The sequence below is a fragment of the Podarcis cretensis genome, assembly GCF_951804945.1.
Source record: "Podarcis cretensis genome assembly, chromosome: 2".
Taxonomy (NCBI): domain Eukaryota; kingdom Metazoa; phylum Chordata; class Lepidosauria; order Squamata; family Lacertidae; genus Podarcis; species Podarcis cretensis.
This window is the reverse complement of record NC_137171.1, coordinates 123001035-123025722: the sequence shown is the minus strand read 5'-3', so window position 1 is coordinate 123025722 and position 24688 is coordinate 123001035. Positions and strand designations below refer to the sequence as shown.

The following is a 24688-nucleotide window of genomic DNA, read 5'->3' as shown; positions in this document are numbered from 1 at the left end:
TTGGGAAACTCTGAACTAGCTTCATAGGGTCTACACTGATGGGTAGTGGTCCTCCAGGGTTTTAAACAGGAGACATTCACCCAGTCCCAACTGGAGATGCTGGGGATTGAACCTGGGACCATCTGCATGGAAAGCAGGTGCTCTACAATTAAGTTACTTCACTTTCCTCCTGGAAGGGATATCTGTATTTTCTCCTGAATGGAGACATCTATCTGCTATTCTCTTTTTCTTACTCTGTCTCTCCAGCCCCACCAGCTCTGCTCACTCTCTCTCTCCCCCACTGGCAAAAACTGCACAGGAGAGCTTTTGAGAAAACACAAAATTTTGAGTAAGTCACGGGTTGCAAGAGAATAAAAACACAAAAAGACCCTGGAAGCAGCATGGATGGCATATTTATTCAGAAATTATGAGAAAATTAAAAAAAAAGGTAGACTGCTTTCCAGTGTAAAGTAACAATAGTGTAAAACATTTTGACCAGTTGATTTCTGGAGTTGATTATCACATTATTCCTTATAATTTAATGGCAAATAAAAGCCTCAGGGTCAGGTTGTGGCATCTTTATATAACTGGATTGCTCACTAAACAGGGTAGCTAATTTGAACATAATAGACTCAAGCGTCTCACTTTGTTTTCATTGTGAGATGCTCCTTTGTATTCAGATCAGGCCTCAGCACAATAATGTAGCACTTTGGGATGAAGATGCAGGCCAGGAGCCCAGCACTGGAGGCCAAAATGGAGAAGACCTGCACGGCTACCATGTATTTCCCCTTGGTGCTCAGGTAGGTGGGCACAAAGGACACCCAAACACTGCAGAAGACCAGCATGCTGAAGGTGATCAGCTTGGCTTCATTGAAGGCTGCTGGCAGATTCCTGGCTAGGAAAGCCACCGTGAAGCAGATGGCAGCCAGGAAGCCCATGTAGCCAAGGGCAGTGTAAAACATGGCAACAGATCCTTCGTTGCATCGCAGGATGATCTCTCCAGCCTGGGAGTGCATGTCAGAGTCTGGGAATGGGGGAGAGATGCCAACCCAGATGGTGCAGAGGAGAACTTGGACACTGCAACAGGAAATGATAATGGAGTTGGCCAGACTCTTCCCCAGCCATCTTCTCACCTTGTTCCCTGGCTTTGTAGCCAGGAAGGCCAGCACCACTGTGATGGTTTTTGCCAAAACAGATGAAACAGCAACTGAGAAGATGATGCTGAAGGCTGTTTGTCGGAGGAGGCAGGTTGCTTTCTTTGGCCGACCAATGAACAGAAAAGAGGATAAGAATGAAAGCATGAGAGACACAAGGAGTATGTAGGAAAGGTCTCTGTTGTTGGCTTTGACTATGGGAGTTTCCGTATATTTTATGTAGACCCCCAAAATGAAGCACGTAGTTAAGAACAAGAATAGGGCAAAGAAACCAAGCGTGATCCCCAAAGGTTCCTCATGAGCAAGGAAGGTGATAATCTTGGAGATGCATTGATCTTGCTCCTTGTTTGGATGTTGATCTTCTGGACATTTGGTGCAGCAGTTTGCATCTGAAAGGAAGAAGGGAGGCTTCAGTAGTCTTAAGGGGAAACTTATAAACATACTATTACTTTTTCTATTGCATTTTATAGCATATCCATTTGAGAGAGAGTTTATATTCTAGAATCAGCTGAGGGGAAACAATCATATCTTTTGAGATCTTATATAAAAAGCAGCACGGAATTAAAATCACAAAAAGGATGCACATGTTGTGGGCAGCATCCATCAAACCCTCTCTCTCTTTTCTCTCCTGTAGTTTTCCTTCCAAGGTCAAATCTTTCATCTCATATTAACCCAGTCTTTGTGACTGGGATTCTCACCCCTTTTCTCCCAAGAGCCTGTTCAGAAGATCTGGAAATGACTGGGACACGTTGCACAAATTGCAGCATGCTTTCCATGGGGGAAGGAGTTCCACAGCTCACCTTTTCTCAAGCTGGGGATGAACACTGTCTTTCTAGACATTATGGCACATCCTACATCCTTTCATTTAAGGCAGAATATATTGACCAAAGGACTCTAAATGGAGAAAGGTCTTTATTTTCCTCCATCCTCCATGTGCCTCTTATTTTTTGCTTTAATCTCCAGTCACCTTCTTCTGTCCTTCGCCTTACATACTCACTTTGTACACCGCTAGCTCCCCTGTACTGCCTACATGTTCCAACTCTCCTCTGTGAGCTTCATATGTTCACTTTTTCTTTCTATAACAACTTTCCTTGCTAAAAATGTTTCCCTTAACTCCCTTGATATTCTTGGTGCCTTTCCCCCAATGTGAATATAATAGAAGAAGAAGAAGAAGAAGAAGAAGAAGAAGAAGAAGAAGAAGAAGAAGAAGAAGAAGAAGAAGAATTTATTATTTATACCCCGCCCATCTGGCTGCGTTTCCCCAGCCACTCTGGGCGGCTTCCAACAGAATATTAAAATACAATAGTCTATTAAACATTAATAGACTATTAACGCGGGATGCGGGTGGCGCTGTGGGCAAAAGCCTCAGCGCCTAGGGCTTGCCGATCGAAAGGTCGGCGGTTTGAATTCCCACGGCGGGGTGCGCTCCCATTGCTCGGTCCCAGCGCCTGCCAATCTAGCGGTTCGAAAGCACCCTCGGGTGCAAGTAGATAAATAGGGACCACTTACTGGCGGGAAGGTAAACAGCGTTTCCGTGTGCTGCGCTGGCTCGCCAGATGCAGCTTTGTCACGCTGGCCACGTGACCCGGAAGTGTCTGCGGACAGCGCTGGCCCCTGGCCTCTTAAGTGAGATGGGCACACAACCCTAGAGTCTGTCAAGACTGGCCCGTACGGGCAGGGGTACCTTTACCTTTATTAAACATTAAAAGCTTCCCTAAGGGCTGACTTCAGATGTCTTCTAAAAGTCTGGTAGTTGTTTTTCTCTTTGACATCAGGTGGGAGGACGTGCCACTACCGAGAAGGCCCTCTGCCTGGTTCCCTGTAGCTTGGCTTCTCGCAGTGAGGGAACCGCCAGAAGGCCCTCAGAGCTGGACCTCAGTGTCCAGGCAGAACGATGGGGGTGGAGACACTCCTTCTGGTATACTGGACTGAGGCCGTTTAGAGCTTTAAAGATCAGCACCTTTTTATCGGTGTTTGAATCTCTGCCCTATTAATATTCTCCCAAGGGATGCCCTTTCCCTCTGAATCACCCACCTTCCTGAGTGGAGATGGTCCCTTCTGCACAGAGAGCACAAGCATAGCAGCAAATGGGCTCTCCTTCTTGAACCACCTTGGCGTATCCCGGTTGACAGCTTTCGGTACACCTGGCACGAGGCACAGTCTAAACATAAGTGAAGAAGCATCAAGAGGAAAGTGTTAGAGGTGTGGAAATGAATCATGGAGTTTGGAAGAGGGTTCCATAAACAGCCGCTTTTAGGCAAATACTCTTTGTGCTTACAAACTATTCTGCTATATATAATTTTTCTGCTCTGATAATGTCAGAGCAGAGGGCCAAGGAAAGATCACAGGGCTCATGCTAAGCTGGAACAGGAAGTACTTGTTAACCAAAGGGATTTTATGAAGGGCTTTTTTGGCACACCTGCTGCAGGTCATGAGCTAGAGTGTTTCCAGTGACTTTGTGAAGCTGAGTGTGGATGCTACTCAGATTGCGTGAATTCAGCATTAAAGATGTGAAACAAGGGGTGTTGGATGAATGGAGTGACACATGTTTCATGCTGTTATCACATGTTTGAACCTGGCATTGAAGCACAAAGTGGTGTGGTTGATTCGCTCAAAAAAGGAGTGTTTGGGATAGGAATTGTGGGGATGGCTACAGATGAGCTCTAGATTGGGTTTACAGGAATTGGATAAGAATAATTTCCTGTTTCAGTATCCTGTAAACAGTATAAATGATTTCAGCTTCACAGATGAAAAGCAGGGAGGGAGGGCACTTCGTTCATCTCCCCTACCTGCTTAAACTGCCAGGGCCACACAATGGCTTCTGTGTTAATGGTGAGTTTTAGATCTGAAGATGCCTGTCTCTCTACACTCCCAACTTTCACTCTTCCACGAGACCTATTACGAAACAGCACCCAGTTCACAATATCGTAATCTGCTGCCAGATCCCCATTTTCATCTGAATAGAGTCCGCCGCTGGAGGTGTTAAACAACTGGACGCTTCTTAAGAAAGGGTGGAGCTGGAATGACAGGAAAAAAATAATGCAGAACGAGAGCCTTCTGAATTCCTAGTCATGAATCTCACATTTTGTTATGGTAATCTGTCTCTCTTGAGAAACAATAGAATGCACCTCCAGGGGTGAAATGAAATGGCTGGAGAATCACAGCGCCTGCTGTGGCTGCAGAGACTGGTAACTGGTAACTGCTTTCTCCTGTCTTTTGTTGCATTAGCAGCACCAAAGTGACCTACTCTGGGGCACAAGCTGGGGCAGTGTGACTGGAGGTCCTGGGATGCCCAGATGGCAAGACCATTTCAGCCTCACTGATGGAATGCAATGCAATACATTTGGCACCAGCTTGGCTGCAGAGGTCGCCGGAAGGATGGAGGCATACAAGATGCCATCAAACCATCTTAGGAATTCCACTCCAAATTGTTTGGGGTTTGATCCTTACCCTTTTCTTATCTCCCAAAGATGTCCCTCAAGACAGCGGATAATTTTACATATTCTTATGATAAATCAATAAAATAATCTTTATTAATCTTAGATGATGCCTAAGTGTAGGGACGCAGGTGGCGCTCTGGGTTAAAGCCTCAGCGCCTAGGGCTTGCCGATCGAAAGGTCGGCGGTTCGAATCCCTGCGGCGGGGTGCGCTCCCGCTGCTCGGTCCCAGCGCCTGCCAACCTAGCAGTTCGAAAGCACCTCCGGGTGCAAGTAGATAAATAGGGACCGCTTACCAGCGGGAAGGTAAACGGCGTTTCCGTGTGCGGCTCTGGCTCGCCAGATGCAGCTTTGTCACGCTGGCCACGTGACCCGGAAGTGTCTCCGGACAGCGCTGGCCCCTGGCCTCTTAAGTGAGATGGGCGCACAACCCCAGAGTCTGTCAAGACTGGCCCGTACGGGCAGGGGTACCTTTACCTTTACCTTAAGTGAAGGACATTGATTCCAGAGTTGGAGAGTGGATTACGCATTTGCAGTGATGTTGCAAAAGAGATAAGTATACCTGCCAGGGCTGCAGTCTTCCAGGTCCCCAACTGTCTCCTCTACCCATCATCAGCATCTGTTTGGATCTGGAAGAAGAGGCAGAATTTAAGGCAAGTGCCACAGCTTGGACGCTGTTGTAAGTAATATAGCTGTCTTGAGACAGGGCCCTTTCAATCTCCTCCTGGGGAAGAATCTCCAGTTTCTCTTTCTCTGTGCACCTTATCCATTGTTTCACGGGCAAGACATCCTTGGAACGTAAACAGTGAAATGATTCATCCCAAAATTGTATTGTCCTTTCAGACCATGGCTCTAAGCAGTCATGTTTTGTCCATCTTCTGGTCTTCATTGTGAAGGACAAAGAACCATGGGTGTACATAAAGTGCTTAATTTCGTACTGCAAAAGCCTGTTGATGTCTTGAAAAGCTGTTGTAATCCAAACTTTCCCCCCACTTTGTATCTTTTCAAGAATTTCTTGTATCACGAATATTGGGGTAAATTCATAACGAGAGTCCCCGCAGAAGACAAATGCAGTGACTTTTATCCACATGACAGTTGGCTTCCTCTCCATGAACTCTGCATATAGAGTCTCACGTTCCACTCTTTCTGAGAAGGCGACACAGATTCCGCTACCCATCATCAGAGGTCTCACAGCATTCAAAAACCTTTCTCCACTGTCATTGTCTGAAGCAAAGAGACCAACCCATGTCCATCCAAAATGCAGGAGCAACTTGACAATCCCCAGGTACTGGGTTTCTTCCTTGGGGATCATCTGGTAGACAAAAGGGAACTGAGTTTTATCATTATGAGAAGAGCCATAGCTGACCTGGTGAGGAAGAGTAGAGGCTGATTTAGGTCCAGATATTCTCTTTCTTCAGAATATTAGATTGTGGAGAAATATATAGCTATGTGACAAAATATGTATATATTGTAAAAATACTAGGCTGTGGGGGGTGTATACACACACACACATACACATGCAGGCAGACACACACACACACACACACACACATCTAGTGATATATAAAGATGTGTTTTGAATGCTTAGGAGAAACCTCACTTTTTGAGGTACAGATAGGTAGCCGTGTTGCTCTGCCATAGTCAAAACAAATAAAAAAATTCCTTCCAGTAGCACCTTAAAGACCAACTAAGTTAGTTCTTGGTATGAGCTTTCGTGTGCATGCACACTTCTTCAGATACACTGAAACAGAAGTCACCAGACCCTTCTATATAGTGAGAAGGTGGGGAGGGGTATTACTCAGAAGGGTGGTGGGATTGGGTGATTGGCAGATAGCTGTGATGAGCCTGTTGATGACTCTTAACGACTGCAATAGGTCTTACAGGAAAAAGCAAGGGATGAGAAGGTGAAAAATGGCTTTGTCATGTATAATAAGATAAGAATCCAATGTCTTTGTTCAGACCAGGTCTCTCCATGGTTTTAAGTTTGGTAATAAGTTGCAATTCAGCAGCTTCTCTTTCCAGTCTATTTCTGAAATTCCTTTGTAATAGAACAGCTACTTTGAGATCTTGTATAGAATGTCCTGGGAGATTGAAGTGTTCTCCTACTGGTTTCTCTGTCCTGTGATTCCTGATGTCAGATTTATGTCCGTTTATTCTTTGGCGTAAGGTTTGGCCTGTTTGTCCAATATAGAGAGCTGAAGGACACTGTTGGCATTTGATGGCATACACAATGTTAGACGATGAGCAATTAAATAGTCCCGAGATGGTTTGTGTGATGTTGTTGGGGCCAGTAATGGTGTTGTCCGGGTGTATGTGGCAGCAAAGTTGGCATCTGGGTTTATTGCAGGCTCTGGTGCCAGTGTCCGTGTTAAGTCTGGTTGTAGTATTATTGTGGGTTAGTGACACTTTTTGAGATTGTCTTGGACCTAATTATAAAAACACATGATAAACTAGCATAGTGAATGGATGGTGAAATTGTGTCAGTAATTAGATGTATAAATGTGCTGCATTGGGGGTGCAAAAATGTCCATTAATACATTTTAAAAAGATAGATCTTCCATTATAAACTGGAAAAGTCATTAATGACTATTATAACCACCATATATAACAAATAGTAACCATTGTAATGTCAAACAAATTGTACCATGTTACTATAAACTAGATTGAAGCTTTCTTGACATTTTCTTTGTGGCCCCCACAAACTGTAGTGATTTTCACCAACTCTGATGGTTTTCAAAAAGGATAAGATAAATTCAGGCAGGATAAGGCATTCAACCTTTTCTACCCACAACGACCACGTTTCCCCTCCACTTTCAGAGGCAGGAAGCCTCTGAATGCCAGCTGCTGGAAAGCAAAATTGTGAAGAGCGCCCTGATTGCAGGCTTTCCAGAAGAGGCATCAGGTGAGCTCATCTGAAAACAAGATGCTGGGCTAACTGGTCCTTTGATGTGATCAAGCCCCTCTGTGCTTCTGATGTTTCTGGGGAATCTCAGGCTAGATTCACCTTATTGTAGGTCTTTTTAGGACCATCCTTTCCTAAAAGGTGAATGGCAGAGTTGGGAGAGAGCTACGTGGTCATGTAGTTTAATCCCCTGCACATACTGGCAATCCACCACTGTAGTATATTTGACAGGGAGGCATTCCAGTCCCTGCCTCCCCGACCTGGCCACAGTGATCCATGCCACGGTCACCTCCAGGCTTGACTACTGTAATTCGCTCTACACGGGGCTGCCCTTGAAGCTGTCCCAGAAACTCCAGCGGGTGCAGAATGCTGCAGCGAGGCTCCTCACGGGGTCTCTGCCATGGGAACATATTCACCCAGTGCTTTTCCAGCTGCACTGGTTCCCAGTGGAGTACAGGGTCAGATTTAAGGTGCTGGTTTTGACCTTTAAAGCCCTTCACGGCCTACGACCCTCGTACCTACGGGACCGCCTCTCCCGGTATGCCCCACGGAGAGCCTCAAGGTCCATAAATAACAACACCCTAGTGGTCCTGGGCCCTAAGGAAGTTAGATTAGCTTCAACCAGAGCCAGGGCCTTCTCAACACTGGCCCCAGCCTGGTGGAACGCTCTGTCTCATGAGACCAGGGCCCTGCAGGATCTGATTTCTTTCCTCAGGGCCTGTAAGACAGAGTTGTTCCGCCTGGCCTTTGGCTTGGAGCCAATTTGATTCCCTCCCTCCCTCTCTTTCTTTTTTCTTTTCCTTCTCCTCCTGCGATGAGGCTACATTTTAATATTTTAATGTTTCAAAATTTTAATGTTGTATTTTAATGTTGTTTTTAAGTTGTAATCATTCAACTTGTTTTTATTATTGCTTGTAAGCCGCCCTGAGCCCGGCCTTGGCTGGGGAGGGCGGGGTATAAATAAAAATTATTATTATTATTATTATTATTATTATTATTATTATTACCTGTGGCATTTTGTACATGCCCAACATGCTTGAAATCTGGATGGAGTTGTCAGGTTCAGCCCTTTCAAAAACAGCCAAGAGGTTCTTCCGCTGTCCGCAGTTATAGTTAGGAAGATGGCTTTCCCCACCAGAATGCATGTCTAGCATTGCATTGGAAACTAGTCTGCCATTAAAATAGGTTTCAAAGAGGCTGTAGCCTAGGGTGATGTTGGGTAGCATCCTGAGATCCTGATTCATCTCCTGAACAGCAAACAAGAAGGACAGAATGTGCCAATACATAGTTGGAGCCAAACTGCAAACCAGCAAACATAACAGTTACGACCAGGACGCCATTCTCCATTCAATGAAAAGAGAATGCCAAATTCTTTATTTTTATAAATCAAAGGACTTTTCTGGGCAACATCAGTCTCAATTTTTTTTTATCTCCTCCCCCCACCCAAAAAAAAATGCTTTGTAATGTTTTTACTGAAAGTGGGAGAGCTCCCCTTGTTGCAAAGCAGATATTAACTCACCAATTCAGAGAAAAATTGAAAGGTTATTTTTCATGATGAAAAGTCCACAGTCTTCAAATAACAAAATCAACTGCATTTTCAAGTTTTGTGAAAGGCTTGAAAGCTGCTGAAAGGATGCTCTGATTTTGCAGCAGAAAATACTTTTAGCTAACCCCCTGAAAGTTACAATAAGCACTGAGAGAAACTCTGTTGTGGACTGTCACTATATGGCTGGTGGGATTTGAGAGCTTCGGGTTTGTGCAATTGAAATGGATTAAAGGACCCTGTTGCCCTGCCACAACAAATACACATTCTTAAAAAGAAATGGACTTTTTGCATTCTGGAAGGTGACAGCAGAAGGCATTGGAACACACTGGATGAACAAAGGAGCAATGTGAAGGTGTCTAAATACCCCACATTAATGGAGATGAATGCAGAAGCAACACTTATTGTCACATGACTGTTCCATTAATAAATCAGATGTATAGTGGTACCTCGGGTTAAGAACTGAATTCGTTCTGCAGGTCCGTTCTTAACCTGAAACTGAGGTATCACTTTAGCTAATGGGGCCTCCCAATGCCGCAGCGCCGCCGCCGCGTAATTTCTGTTCTCATCCTGAAGCAAAGTTCTTAACCCAAGGTACTATTTCTGGGTTAGCGGAGTCTGTAACCTGAAGCACATGTAACCCCAGGTATCACTGTAATGCTCAATAAAGACTTGATCAAATTTCAGCATCGCCTAAACTTTGTATATCTGGGAGCATCCAGAGTGCCAATGGGGCAACATTAATAATAATAATAATAATAATTTTTTATTTATACCCCGCCCTCCCCAGCCAAGGCCGGGCTCAGAGCGGCTTACAAGCAATTATAAAAACAAGATTACAAACTTAAAAACAAAAATAAAATACAACATTAAAATAATGGAACATTAAAATATTAAAATGTAGCCTCATCGCAGGAGGAGAAGGAAAAGAAGAAGAAAAACCTATTAGATCCAGTTACTTACTCAACAAGCTTTGTTGATGGGGGTTTAGAAAAGATGTATAGTTCAAAGAAAGCAGGTTTGGGTGAGATGATTCCGCCAATGATATGGTCCCCTGCCCTGTAATAATTCAGTGGTTTGTTTCGATGCCTGAAGGGACTTGAGGGAGAGTTCCCACAGACTGCCTGGGGCATTAACAACAGCAGTAGCAGCAGCAGCAGTGATATCATCCTAGCGACGCCAGTGACAATGTCCTTTTGTGACATCAGTAACAAGAACAGAACAACAGGGGTCCAGCCTCTCAGGGTAGTGAAGCCCCTTCCTGTCCTCAATCGTAGACCAGGATTTCCATGGCACATGACTTGTTGTTTTGAGAAATATAGGAAAGGAAGTATTTATGGCCCAGCTCTTCCTTCAAGCTTGTTACAAGAGGTTGCCTCATTTTCTCCTTTTTAGGTTATTGTTATAAGAAGTTGCCTTATTTTCTCCTTTTAAATTATTTGCCTCTGGGGAAATCCCTGGCACTTTTGTGTGTGGAGAGGAATACATCACTATGATTTTTGATAATTATAAAGGGGAAGAAAGCTCCTCTCTGAATCCTCCTGGACTATGCGTGGCTCACTGAGCAGGTGCAGAACTGGAGGAAAAACAAGTCTGTGAGAAATGAGCAACATAGCTTCATAGTCTGGATTAAGTCATTGAGGATTCTGGTGAACTTTGCAAATTTTCTAATGATGAAATAGTTTCATAATAGGTAGAATCAAAACGCTCTTTCTTTTAGGCTCTATTTGAACTATCACACATATGCATACATATGCATATGGGGACACGGGTGGCACTGTGGGTTAAACCACAGAACCTAGGGCTTGCCAATCAGAAGGCTGGCAGTTCGAATCCACGCAACAGGGTGAGCTCTCGTTGCTTGGCCCCTGCTCCTGCCAACCTAGCAGTTCGAAAGCACGTCAAAGTGCAAGTAGATAAATAGGCACCGCTCCAGCGGGAAGGTAAACGGCGATTCCGTGCACTGCTCTGGTTCGCCTGAAGTGGCTTTGTCATGCTGGCCACATGACCCAGAAGCTGTACGCCGGCTCCCTCGGCCAGTAAAGCGAGATGAGTGCTGCAACCCCAGAGTCGGTCACAACTGGACCTAACAGTCAGGGGTCCCTTTACCTTTACCAATTGCAGCTTGTAAAACAGTGATTGAATTCCTCCAAACCTCAGGCCTTTATATACATTATTTACACAATGAGTCCCATCTGATTGGCTGATTCTGCTTCCCTCCTGGAGCCTGATTGGTCTTCTCCTGCAGGCCAATCAGTTGTTGCATTGTAGAATCCTACCTGCCTATTGTTCTAGGATCCAAGCTTAGTACATAAACGGAAATCACAAAGGGTTTTTTTGGGGGGGGGCAGTTTGCAGCTAGATTGTATGTATCACTCCCCGCCACAAACCCCTGTGGCTCTTGCATAGCTCACAAGCAAACCTCCCCACCTTTTGGACTTTCTGTCCAAAATTCCACTCCCACCACCCCATTTAGCTTTAGAGAGCCAGTGTGGTGTATTGGTTAAGAGCGGTAGACTCGTAATCTGGTGAACCGGGTTCGCTTCCCCACTCCTCAACATGCAGCTGCTGGGTGAGCTTGGGCCAGTCACACTTCCTTGAAGTCTCTCAGCCCCACTCACCTCACAGAGTGTTTGTTGTGGGGGAGGAAGGGAAAGGAGAATGTTAGCCGCTTTGAGACTCCTTTTTTTTTTGTATTCATTTTTATTAAGCTCTTTTTTAAAGGGAGGGGAAAAAACAGACAAGAAAAAACATAAAAAACAAAAACAAAACCAACAACATATCAACAAAAACATGTAGACATACAACAACAACAACAACAACAACAAAGAAAACGCATCAATTTACAACATAACATTAATTGACTTCCCTCCATCACGGTTTGAGCTATATCCCCGCATTATCTTCCTGCGGTATCTTTTTACAACCTTTATCTATACATCTCAGGCTTTATGTTACACCTACTGTAATTTTAATATTTCCTAAATTTGTTTCTATGTATGTAATAAACTGGGGACGCAGGTGGCGCTGTGGGTAAAAGCCTCAGCGCCTAGGGCTTGCCGATCGAAAGGTCGGCAGTTCGAATCCCTGCGGCGGGGTGTGCTCCCGCTGCTCGGTCCCAGCGCCTGCCAACCTAGCAGTTCGAAAGCACCTCCGGGTGCAAGTAGATAAATAGGGACCGCTTACCAGCGGGAAGGTAAACGGCGTTTCCGTGTGCGGCTCTGGCTCGCCAGAGCAGCAATGTCACGCTGGCCACGTGACCCGGAAGTGTCTCCGGACAGCGCTGGCCCCTGGCCTCTTAAGTGAGATGGGCGCACAACCCCAGAGTCTGTCAAGACTGGCCCGTACGGGCAGGGGTACCTTTACCTTTACCTATGTAATAAACTTACTCCAATCATTAATAAATTTTACGTTTTTCTGATGCCTGATCTTCTGTGTCATCCTTGCTAGTTCTATATACTCAAATAACTTAGTTTGCCATTCTCTGATAGTTGGGATATTAGGGGTTTTCCAGTTTTGCGCTAGCAGTATCCTGGCAGCTACCGTTGCGTATTGGAACATAGTTTGGTCTTCTTGCCTAATCTCTTCTCCGACCATTCCTAAAAGGAAGGCTTCAGGTTTTTTAGGGAAGGTATATTTCAAAAAAAAATTTAGTTCATCGTAGATAAGTCCCCAAAACCTTTTCACTTCTTCGCAAGCCGCTTTGAGACTCCTAAGGGGAGTGATAAAGCGGGATATCAAATCCAAACTCTTCTTCTTAGCTCATTTCCATTTAATTTAGCAGTTGGAGCACTGAAGGGCAGAAGAAGGAAGGTCGCCCCCACTCCTTTCCCTGCAAAGTGTCCTTAATTAAACTGTCATCATTTGCACCTCTGAAACTGCAGCGGCGCTTCAGGTTCCATTTTGAACTGTGGCTGCTTGCAAGGGAAGCGGGGACAGGGCACCGTAGAGCTACGGAAACAGTACAGCAATTCCTCCCCCTGGGTCCTGTTGTTGTACGAATGGGAACCTGGCTTAGGAGTCAACGCCTAGGGGCCGACGTCCCTTCAGGCCCCCAATGAAATATTTTAGGTTGCCTCTCCAATATTGATGTGCGTTGCCATTCAAATGGTGTGTGTGCACTGCATCTTGTGATCAATTATGTAGGGCAGGGCTTACCTCCCACCACCACCCCAATACAGTGGTACATCAGGTTAAGTACTTAATTCGTTCCGGAGGTCTGTTCTTAACCTGAAACTGTTCTTAACCTGAAGCACCACTTTAGCTAAGGGGGCCTCCTGCTGCTGCCACTGCCGCACAATTTCTGTTCTCATCCTGAAGCAAAGTTCTTAACCCAAGCTACTATTTCTGGGTTAGCGGAGTCTGTAACCTGAAGCGTATGTAACCTGAAGCGTATGTAACCCGAGGTACCACTGTATTTTATTCATCGGCATCGCTGGAACCAAGAATGAAGTACTTTCCTATATCTTTTTTTTTTTTTTAAGAATAATACTTTATTTAGAATTTAACAATAACAAAGGGGAAAAACCACAGTAGTTGCTACATCAATTCATTACAATTAACCAATTTTAACAATATATAAATAGTAATAGAAAAATTACACAACATATTTGAGAAATTAAAGCCCAAGGTGCGAGATTGGCTTCATTATTACCAAATAATGGAAACTTTTAAACAAGACAGGAAAATTGGCTTCCAGGTGGAGAAATCGAAACTGGAAACAGAATTGCTAGAACCCAATACTAAGAATGTATCAAGAATGTACAATTTGTTGCTGAAGTGGAATACAATAGATGAGACAGTTAAATCAGTTATGATTAAATGGGCACAGGACATTGGACATTACATTATGTTTGCTGACTGGGAACAGTTATGGACCACCGGCATTAAATTCACGGCATGTAATGCCTTAAGAGAAAATATTATGAAAATGATTTATAGGTGGTACATGACCCCCGTTAAGCTTGCGAAGATTTATCATCTGCCCAATAATAAATGTTGGAAATGTAATGCAACTGAAGGTACCTTCTTTCACCTTTGGTGGACCTGCCCGAAGATTAAGGCCTTCTGGGAAATGATTTATAATGAAATTAAGAAGGTACTTAAATGTACTTTTCACAAGAAACCAGAGGCATTTCTCTTGGGCATGGTCGGCCAATTGGTGTCAAGGAAGGATAGGACTTTTTTTATGTACGCCACTACAGCAGCAAGGATCCTTCTAGCAAAGTATTGGAAGACACAAGAACTCCCCACACTGGAAGAATGGCAGACGAAAGTGATTGACTTTATGGGACTGGCAGAAATGACTGGCAGAATCCGTGACCAAGAGAAAGAGACGGTGGAGGAAGACTGGAAGAAGTTTAAAGTTTATCTTAAGAACTGTTATAATATTGATCAGTGTTAAAATGTCAAAGGGAAGGAAGATGCAGAATTACAGCTGAAAATGTTTGATGATTTGAGTTGAAATTGAGAAACTTAATAATTTAAATTTAATTGGTTATAAGGGTTGCTGAAAAATAGTAAAATAAGGATGCAAAAAGGGTGAGATATGGGGAAGTCCGAGAAAGGAGGCTTATGAAAATGAGGTTAAGAATCTATATTTGTGTGTTTGTTTGTATTTTTTGATGTTTTTTATGTTGTTGTTGGTTTGTTCTAAAATTGGAAAACTAATAAAAATTATTATAAAAAAAGAAAAATTACACAACATCACTTTCAACTTATTGAAGTTTTCATATTATGCTTTTACCTCTTTATCTCTTTCTTAACATATCAAAAAGACAAAAAATAAGAAAGGAGGCACAAAAAGAAAAGAGAAGAGGAAGAAGAAGGGGGTGGAAGGAGGGGAAAAAAGAAAAAAGAAAAGAAAACAAACACATTTGGCTTCTGATTAGACTCATTTCTACAATTTTTTCACACACAGTTCCAAGTTATTATATTTCTTTCTTTGTTTTTGTCAGATATCAAAAAACATTATATTTGTTGTTTTTATAAGGATCATTCTATTTCTGCCAGGAGATATTTGTTATTGTACTTTCCTATATCTGTATTCCTATAGCTGTATTACAGTAACCAAAGTCGGTTACTAAGAGTATGCCCCTGATCGCCAAAGCAAGCTTTCAAAAGTGTTTCCTCCATTGCAAAGTTTGCCAGGTCCACTGGCCCATCTCAACCATGAAGCCTTGTTGGTGATTTCTCAAAAACATGTTTTCTCTCCAGCTCTGCACTTGCCCAGTGAGCCAAGCAGAGAGTCCACGAGGTTGCAGACAGGAAACTTCTTCCCCTGTATAATTATCAAAATCATAGTGGTGTATTCCTCTACTCGCACCAAATATTGTAGGATTTCCCCTGAGACCAATAACCTAAACTTCAGAATCAAGGAGAAAATGAGTCCACATCTTGTAAGAAGCTTGAAAGAAGATTGATGCCATAAATGCTTCTCAAAATATTAAGCATCACTGAGAGCCTGGTCTGAGGTTCAGGGCAGGCAGGGACTGTGAAGGTGGGAAGCTTTTTCTTGCTAGCTTTAGCTCTGCATCCATGGCTGAGGCATCTAATCATAAGCTTGCATTTTTATTAAAGCTTATATGTTTAATCAGGGCTTGTATTTTAAGAATGAGCTTAAAAATGTTCTGTTTCATGCCAGGCAGAAGACCAGTTGCCTAAAAACCTTGGCAAGATGTTTTACTCCTAGACAAGGGGCCCCCCTGATTTATAGCAGAAAACAATTCTCAAAGTCGTAAAAAGGGAATTACAGGCTGACAGCCAAGGTTACACTGACCCTACAAATTAAGGGTGGATAAATAGTAAAATGAGCCATATCTTCTTCCTAAGGTTAAGAAGGTCAAGAGCAGTGAAAAAGCATCTAGCTGGCAGAAAGAGAACATTTCTGGGAAGACTTTTCTAAAGCTGTTTCTTTCTTAAACTAAGATCCTTTTAAGATTTCTTTTCCTTTTAAAAGGTTGTTTATGTATTAAATATATTAGTTTAAATATAATTATGCAAAGGATTTAAGAAATGCTAGATTCTTATTTCATATAGTTGTAAGAGTTGTAACTATCCTGAAATTAAGTCAGCCACCAGCCCCCCTTGCCAGACAGAAGACGCCAATCGAGCACTCCTGATATATGGTTGTCAGGCCTTTTGTTTAGAAACCTTCAAATGAAGGAGATCTCTCAATGTTGATGTGAACTCAATCCTTGACATATGCATGAGATAAAAATTCAAGATTAATTATCTGTTTTGGAAGGCAATAGGGCAAGGAGGGCAAGAGGTGAGCTGGTAATTAAGATTCCTTGTTGAGACACATGTAAGATATATTACTACTTATTTGTCATTTATAGATAGAAGAATATATAGCTTTTTGATTTCCATAAAAGGCAAGAGGAAATGGGTGTATCTTTTGTGATTGGTTCTAGCAAACAGCCAATAGGAATTTTAACCAGGCTGATTGGACAGAGGCAGCCACAGGAGGAGCAAGGGGGCTGGATTAAGGAAATATAAGTGCTGGCCAGAATGGCAAGAGGCCAGGCCAGAGCTTGGTAACCATATACCACTGTGCCTCATATTTATTTGTCTGACAAATAAATTACTATTTTAATTTCTCTATTGCTGCGTTGAATATTTCATTCCAGCTAAGCGTTAACCACAAGCAGGGTGCTACATGGCTACAGCCCAGATGTGCCACTGAAGTCACTGCTTGTCATGGTCACTGCTAGGATGATATCACTGCTGCTGCTACTGCTGCTGCTAATGCCTGAGGCTGTCTGTGGGACTCAGGCCGGGAAATGCTCTGTGAATCTGATGCGGCTTCGAAATGAACCAGTGAATTATTACAGGGCAGGGGACCATCTCATTAGTGGGATCATCTCACCAAAAACTGCTTTATTTAAACCATACAACTTCTCTCGGCCCCCATTAACCATGATTACCGAGTAAGTAACTATAAGCCACTTGATTGCTAAGGAAAAACATCAACTACTGTAATTCGCTCTATGCGAGGCTGCCCTTGAAACTGTCCCAGAAACACCAGTGGGTGCAGAATGCTGCAGCGAGGCTCCTCACAGGGTCCCTGCCATGGCAGCATATTCACCCAGTGCTTTACCAGTTGCACTGGATCCCGGTGAAGTATTGGGTCAGGTTTAAGGTGCTGGTTTTGACCTTTAAAACACTTTGTGGCTTAGGGCCCTCGTATTTATGGGACCGCCTCTCCTGGTACTTCCCACAGAGGACCTTAAGGTCCATGAATAACCATAGTTTAGAGGTCCCGGGCCCTAAGGAAGTCAGATTATCTTCCACCAGGGCCAGGGCCTTCTCATTGATGGCTCCGACCTGGTGGAGACCAGGGCCCTGCAGGATTTAACTTCCTTCCACAGGGCCTGTAAGACAGCTTTTTGCATGGATTTCAATTTGAACTTAGCCTGATCTTTTCTTCCCCTTCCTTTTCTTCTCTCCCCCTCCGCTTTTTATAAAGATTACCCGCTCTGAGAACCCACAGCTAATTCTCTCCTCACTGGCCCAAATAGGAGTAATTTAGCCAGCTAGCCCTGTTAAGTGGAACCCGGCAAATCGATAACATCCTTTGATCAGCTTCCAAGCATATCACAAACTTCTGAAATATATTTGGTTCTGTTCTTTGAAGGCTGCGGACCTTCTATCCCAAACTATAAACTCCACAATGTTTTAAGGAAGTGGCAAATTAATATCCAACCTGCAACCAGGGTCTGTATCTGTCCCCCAATAAAAACATAGGGGCAATTATTTGAGGATGCACTGTTTTTGAGGCGTATGGTGCCTGGAAAGCCTTCTGATTAATAAAAAGAAAGAATTTGGCATCCCTCCCACCCCCCACCCACAATGACTGGAGAACAGCAGCCTGTCACAACTACTGTATTTAATGTTTTGCAGTATCTCAGAACAGAAGTACTGGCACATCCTGTCATTTTTGCTTGCTGTTCAGGAGATTAATCTGGATCCTTCACTTTTACCCAACACCACTTTGGGCTACAACCTCTTTGAAACCTATTTTGATGGCAGAGTGGTTTCGAATGCAATGCTAGATGGATATTGTGGTGGGGAAAGCAATATTCCAAACTACAACTGTGGAAGACGCAAGAACCTCTTGGCTGTTATTGAAGGGGCTGAATCGGACATTTCTACCCATGTTTCTAGCATGTCGGGCATCTACAAAATCCCACAGGTAGGGACTGAATCATAGAATCATAGAGCTGGAAGAGACCACAAGGGCCATTGAGTCCAACCCCCTGCCAAGTAGGAAACACCATCAGAGCACTCCTGACATATGGTTGTCAAGCCTCTGCTTAAAGACCTCCAAAGAAGGAGACTCCACCACACTCCTTGGCAGCAAATTCCACTGTCGAACAGCTCTTACTGTCAGGAAGTTCTTCCTAATGTTTAGGTGGAATCTTCTTTCTTGTAGTTTGGATCCATTGCTCCGTGTCCGCTTCTCTGGAGCAGCAGAAAACAACCTTTCTCCCTCCTCTATGTGACATCCTTTTATATATTTGAACATGGCTATCATATCACCCCTTAACCTCCTCTTCTCCAGGCTAAACATGCCCAGCTCCCTGGGATGGTCACCAGTCAGGGAAGCTACAGTGGTGAATTTCCTGCATTGGAGGAACCTCTGAGGTCCCCTTCGACTCTAGGACTCTCCGTTTTTTGAAGGATTCTCTTAAAATGATTTATAATAGCCTGAGGTGCCCTATGAACATGAGAAACACCCTGAAGCTGGTTCAGCCTATAAGTCTAGTCTAGTCTAGCATCCCATTTTCAGCTGAACAGAAACCACTTCTGGGACGTCTGCAGGTGCGGTCTGAGTGAAAAGCCACTCTTCCCACTTTTGATTCCCAACAACTGGCTTTCAAGACCATGGTGCCTTTGGCAGTGGAGGAAGAACATGGTCCTTGCACCTAGTAATCATTGATAACCTTCCCCTCCTTATCAACCCAGTCCCTTTCTTGCTTGTTATTTACATATATCTGATATTCTTCCTTTCCTCGCTAGGTCAGTTATGGTTTTGCTCTTACTGATAAAACTCAGTTCCCTTTTGCCTACCAAATGGTTCCCAAAGACGAAATTCAGTACCTGGGGATTGTCAAGCTGCTCCTGCATTTCGGATGGACATGGATCGGCCTCTTTGCTCCAGACAATGACAGCGGAGAAAGGTTCTTAAGTTCCTTAACACCTATGATGATCAGCAGTGGAATCTGTGTTGCCTTCTCAGAAAAAATACAACAAAGGACTCTGTACCAGATTTTAATGCGGAGGGAACCAGCTGTTTTGTGGAGAAAAGTCAATGTCTCTGTCTACTATGGGGACGCTTCCAATCGATTTGACCCAATCATCATGGTACAAAGGATACTTGAAAGGGTACAAACTTGGGGGAAAGTCTGGATCACAACAGCTTTTCAGGACATCAACATGAACTTATCTTATGGTATTAATACCTTCATGTATATCCATGGTTCTTTGTCTTTCATAATGAAGACCAGAAAATGGACAAAATATGAATACTATAAGCCACGGTCAGGCACAACACTACGATTTTGGGATGAATCATTTCATTGTTTATGTTCGGAGGCTGTATTGCCCATGAAAGGTTGGATAAGATGCACAGAGAAAGCGAAACTGGAGGTTCTTCCCCAAGAGGAGGTTGAAAGGGCCCTGTCACAAGACAGCTACATTACGTACAGCAGTGTCCAAGCTGTGGCACTTGCCTTAAGTTCTGCCTATTCTTCCAGATCCAAGCAGGTGTTGATGATGGGTAGAGGGGACAGGTTGGGACTTGAACGACTGCAGCCATGGCAGGTATTCCTCCCCTCCCCCTTGAATCCTTGTCCTGCACCCAGAATCCAATCCAATCGCCTCAACCGTGCCAGCATTTCCAATGCATATCTAACATGTAATTCTCCAATGCTATTTGGCTGGTTTTGGTGGCATCAGAAGACATTCCATGGTTCAGTCATCATTCTCTAGTGATAAATTAAGAATGCAACTCAGCTTTCCCCCAATTTCCCCACTCCCCCTCTGACTTCCCTCAATTTCCTCCTCTGGTTTTTTTTTTTTGGGGGGGGGGGATATATCTTGTTGATTTTGATGATCTGATATGTTGTAATAGGATAAAAATGTAAAATCCAGGGCTCTCCCAGTTTGTTTCGGGCCCCACACATCAAGCAGGCCACACGCTGGATTTGATCTTTGGCGTTGGTATAGATGTGATCATGTCTCCTTCAATGAAGGTGCCATGGTCTGATCACTACACTCTGAAAGCCAGGATTGATTCCCCCACCCCCACCCTGCTTAGGTGGCGAGCCGATTTGGGCTCGCCCGCAGAGGCTGATGGACCCTGATAGATTCCGTCAAGCCTTGCGGGACCTTGCTCCCCCTGGCGACTCATTGACTGAGCTTGTTGAGGGCTGGAATACCCAGCTCCTGGCAGCCATTGATGAGATCGCACCTAAGCGCCCTCTGCGACCCCGCAGAAACCGGGCTCCCTGGTTTACCGAGGAGCTTCGGAAAATGAAGCGGGACCACAGACGGCTACAGCGAGTATGGCGGGGTGCCCGTGACGGAGCCTCAAGAACATCTTATAGGGTTTTTATGAAAACCTATGAGATGGCAGTGAAGGCCGCTAAGAAGTCCTACTTCTCGGCCTCCATTGCCTCCGCTAGCTCTCGCCCAGCGCAATTATTTAGTATAATTCGGTCTTTAACGTCCCTTGAAGGACAGCCAAATTTAAATAACAATCTGACACACAGCTGTGAGGCATTTGCGAGCTTTTTTGCGGAGAAGGTCCTGTTGCTCCGCCATGACCTCCCTGCCAATTTGGATACAATAAAGGAACTGGAGGCCCCTCGACTGTCCTCGGGTTCAGTATTGGACCACTTTGACCGGATATCTCCAGCCGATGTGGACAGACTCCTCCGAGCTGGAAAGCCCACCACTTGTCCTCTCGACCATCCTGACTCAGCCCCAGACACACTGACCAGATGTCTGGAAGCTGTGGCTGGATGGTTACGTGGGAATCGGTTGAAGTTAAATCCTTTGAAGACAGAGGTCCTCTGGCTGGGATGGGACGATATGGGATTAAGGGGGCAACTCCCTTCTCTTGCGGCGGTGCAATTAGTGCCAGCACCGTCTGTTAAGAGTTTGGGTGTAATCTTTGATACCTCCCTCTCTATGGAGGTGCAGATTACAGCTATAACAAAGGCGGCATTTTTTCATCTCTGCCAAGCTAAGCAGTTGGCTCCTTATCTCTCTCGCCCTGACCTAGCCACTGTGATCCACACAACGGTCACCTCCAGACTGGATTATTGTAATTCGCTCTATGTGGGGCTGCCCTTGAGACTGACCCAGAAACTCCAGCAGGTGCAGAATGCCGCTGCAAGACTCCTTATGGGGTCTTCGCTGCAAGATCACATTCATCCGGTACTATACCAGCTGCACTGGCTCCCGGTGGAGTACAGGATCAGGTTTAAGGTGCTGGTTTTAACCTTTAAAGCCCTATACGGCCTAGGACCCTCGTACCTACGGGACCGCCTCTCCTGATATGCCCCACAGAGGAACTTACGGTCTGCAAATAAAAACATCCTGAAGGTCCCAGGCCACAGAGAGGTTAGGCTGGCCTCAACTAGAGCCAGGGCTTTCTCGGCTGCGGCTCCAATCTGGTGGAACGCTCTGTCACAAGAGACTAGGGCCCTGCGGGATTTGACATCTTTCCGCAGGGCCTGCAAGACAGAGTTGTTCCACCAGGCCTTTGGTCAGGGCGCAGCCTGACTCCCTCCTCTGGCAACCTGCACAGAATTTTGCTTAACGGTTGCCATCAATTTGATTTTAATTAATTTTTATAATGAAATGTTTTTAGAATGTTGGATTATTTGATTGTTGTTAGCCGCCCTGAGCCTGGCTTCAGCTGGGGAGGGCGGGATATATATAACATTTATTATTATTATTATTATTATTATTATTATTATTATTATAACTTTATATATATATATATAAGAATGCAACTCGGCTGTGACTGTGAAAAGCCAACAACATTATTACTATGAGTCCACTAGCGCTAATTTGGAGGAGACTAGAGTGAAAAGTGGAAAGAGATCAATAAACTTCCATGTTTTCTCAATTCTGTTTTTCTTCTGTCAGTCCAGCTCCACCCTTTCTTAAGAAACGTCCAGTTGTTTAATACCTCCAGGGGCGGATTGTATTCGGATGAGAATGGAGACCTGGCAGCGGACTATGATATTGTGAACTGGGTGCTGTTTCCCAATGGGTCTCGTGGAAGAGTGAAAATTGGGAGTGTAGAGAGACAGGCAGCCTCACATTTAAAGCTCACCATTAACCCAGAAGCCATTGTGTGGCCCTTGCAGTTTAAAGAGGTAAAGGAATTTTTTATGTGCTTCTTTCCCGCTGAGATTTATTAAACCCAAATTATTTACAGGGTTTATCTATATGATACTGGAAATTATTTAATTTAATTCATATGCAGACTATAATCTAGGCCTCACCTGCCGCACCCAAATTCGCACCATAAACTCTATTGGGAAAATTGATTTGAAATGGAAAATTTGGTAATTTCCTGCCAAGCTGGAGCTCAAACTGCATGCTGGAGTGGGGTTGGGTCCCATATGCTGTCCCCAACTGAGTTTCCCCATGAGTCACTTTTTAAAAATAAAGCCCTTTTTAAAAGCTTTTAAAATATGTGAAAACAAAAAATGTTTTTGTGTGTGAGTGAGCAGTATAATTCTATATGATATAAATCTGCAAAATCCCAGTGGCATCCTGATTTGATTGGTGATGAAAAATTCTGCAACAATAACTAATAATATGCATCCCTGACCATTCTTGTTTAACATTTTTAATGAAAAGTTTCCATGCTCCGACATCTAGACATTTGTTTGCATAAAGTCATCAATCACCCTCTGGCTTTGTGCCCTAGACCCAGTGCCAATAAAAACTGCACAGATTCCCTTTTCTTAACACCTGTTTCCTGTCCTAGTTTATCATCAGGCCTGTGATATTTCCTCTGCTCTGCCATTGCTGGGGCAGCAAAAGTTGTTTCTAAACTATCTTTGCAAAACGTCTTTACAGGTTTCCGCTTTTTAGTCTCTTTGCTTTGTTCAGTCTACAACAAGGGGAGGCAGACTTCCTGTTTATACCTTCCCCTTTCGGTGCCAAATTTGTTCAATTTTCTCAAATAGTTCGAATTAAACCTACTCACGGGTAGTTGTTTTGTAATCCAATTGTCAGGAAAAAGTCAGCGCTCTACGCTAACGGCTGTGCGGCTTCACTCCACGAGAATAGCAGACGACTCTCAGCACCGCGCCGCTCACTCCGTCCCGTTCCGAAGCCTTTAAAAAGGTTTTTCTCAGTTCAGGGGGGCGTAAATGGTGCCCGCTAAGTCCCACGCTCACAGGCTTCACCCACCTGTGATTTTTGAGGGTCCCCGCTTTGCCGCAGCGGCTAGACCCGAACTCGTGAAGCTGGTCCCTCCGGAGCTCAGAGGGAATCCGCCATTACGCGTTGGCGCTAACCCGGAAGAAGTATTTACCTACAAAGGGGGGCGGGGTTAGGGTCCTTCCACACCTCATGACTCAATTTCACATCTCTAACCATTTCCCCTTGACGCTCCTTCACTCTATTGTCAGATTGTGCCTTGCGCCAGGTGTACTGAAAGCTGTCGCCCTGGATATGCCAAGGTGGTTCAAGAAGGAGAACCGGTTTGCTGCTACGCTTGTGCTCTGTGTGGTGAAGGGACAATCTCCGCTGAGGAAGGTGTGTGACTCAAGGGGAGAAGGTATTCCTTGGGGAAACAAAGATAGGCTGAAGATTCGCTCAGCAGAGATTTTCTGTGAAGATCCTAAATACATTTTTGGAATGTGAAACCATTCTTGGCTACTGTGATGTTAAGTTCCAAAACGCAGGATTTCTCAAACTGCAGGCCGGGTGGTGGCACCAGTGGGTGATATAGAGGCATTCTTTGTTAGAATATGGATAGAAATTTACTCAGAGACATAGGAGGCCAGCATGCTAAAACCATCAGAAAATACAGGGAATAAAGAGAAGGGTGATTAGACAGGGAATTTGTTATACAGTGGTACCTCAGGTTAAGAACTTAATTCGTTCTGGAAGTCCGTTCTTAACCTGAAACCGTTCTTAACCTGAGGTGCCACCACACAATTTCTGTTCTCATCCTGAAGCAAAGTTCTTAACCTGAAGCACTATTTCTGGGTTAGCGGGGTCTGTAACCTGAAGCATCTGTAACCCGAGGTACCACTGTATAAACAAAATGTAAATGTAAAATGGCACAAGGAGAATCATAGAATCAGGGTTAGAAGGGACGCCAAGTACAACCGCCTGCAACTAAAGGAATATCAACTAAAGCATCCATGACAGAGGTCCATCCAACCTCTGCTTGAAAACCTCCCCAAAAGGGGAGTTCGTTCCACAGTTGAACTACCCTTTCAAGCGTAGATGTTTTGGAATGTAGCAGAACACATTAGGACCACTGAATTCTCGTATCTTCCTTTCAGTTGCAGACTATTGCACCACATGTCCAGAAGATCAGCACCCAAACGAGCACCGAAATCAATGTGTCCCCAAGGTTATCACCTTTCTTGCCTATGAAGAATCCTTGGGGATCACACTGGCGTCC

At 44.3% G+C, this 24688-nt stretch overlaps 2 protein-coding genes across 2 annotated transcripts; one reads left to right on the top strand and one right to left on the bottom strand.

Annotated features, from left to right (window-relative positions):
* Positions 1-478: 478 nt before the first annotated feature.
* On the bottom strand, positions 479-10134 carry LOC307207426 (vomeronasal type-2 receptor 26-like). Its single transcript, XM_079961250.1, has 6 exons — positions 9979-10134; positions 8480-8719; positions 5133-5936; positions 3923-4150; positions 3168-3294; positions 479-1522 (listed from the first exon to the last, which is right to left on the bottom strand). Exons 2-6 carry the CDS (start codon positions 8714-8716, stop codon positions 621-623), a joined length of 2298 nt encoding a protein of 765 aa, XP_079817376.1. The 5' UTR covers positions 8717-8719; positions 9979-10134; the 3' UTR covers positions 479-620.
* Positions 10135-16725: 6591 nt separating this feature from the next.
* On the top strand, positions 16726-24095 carry LOC307208762 (vomeronasal type-2 receptor 26-like). Its single transcript, XM_079963702.1, has 5 exons — positions 16726-16946; positions 17920-18211; positions 19039-19842; positions 22180-22412; positions 23682-24095. Exons 1-4 carry the CDS (start codon positions 16732-16734, stop codon positions 22198-22200), a joined length of 1332 nt encoding a protein of 443 aa, XP_079819828.1. The 5' UTR covers positions 16726-16731; the 3' UTR covers positions 22201-22412; positions 23682-24095.
* Positions 24096-24688: the final 593 nt, after the last annotated feature.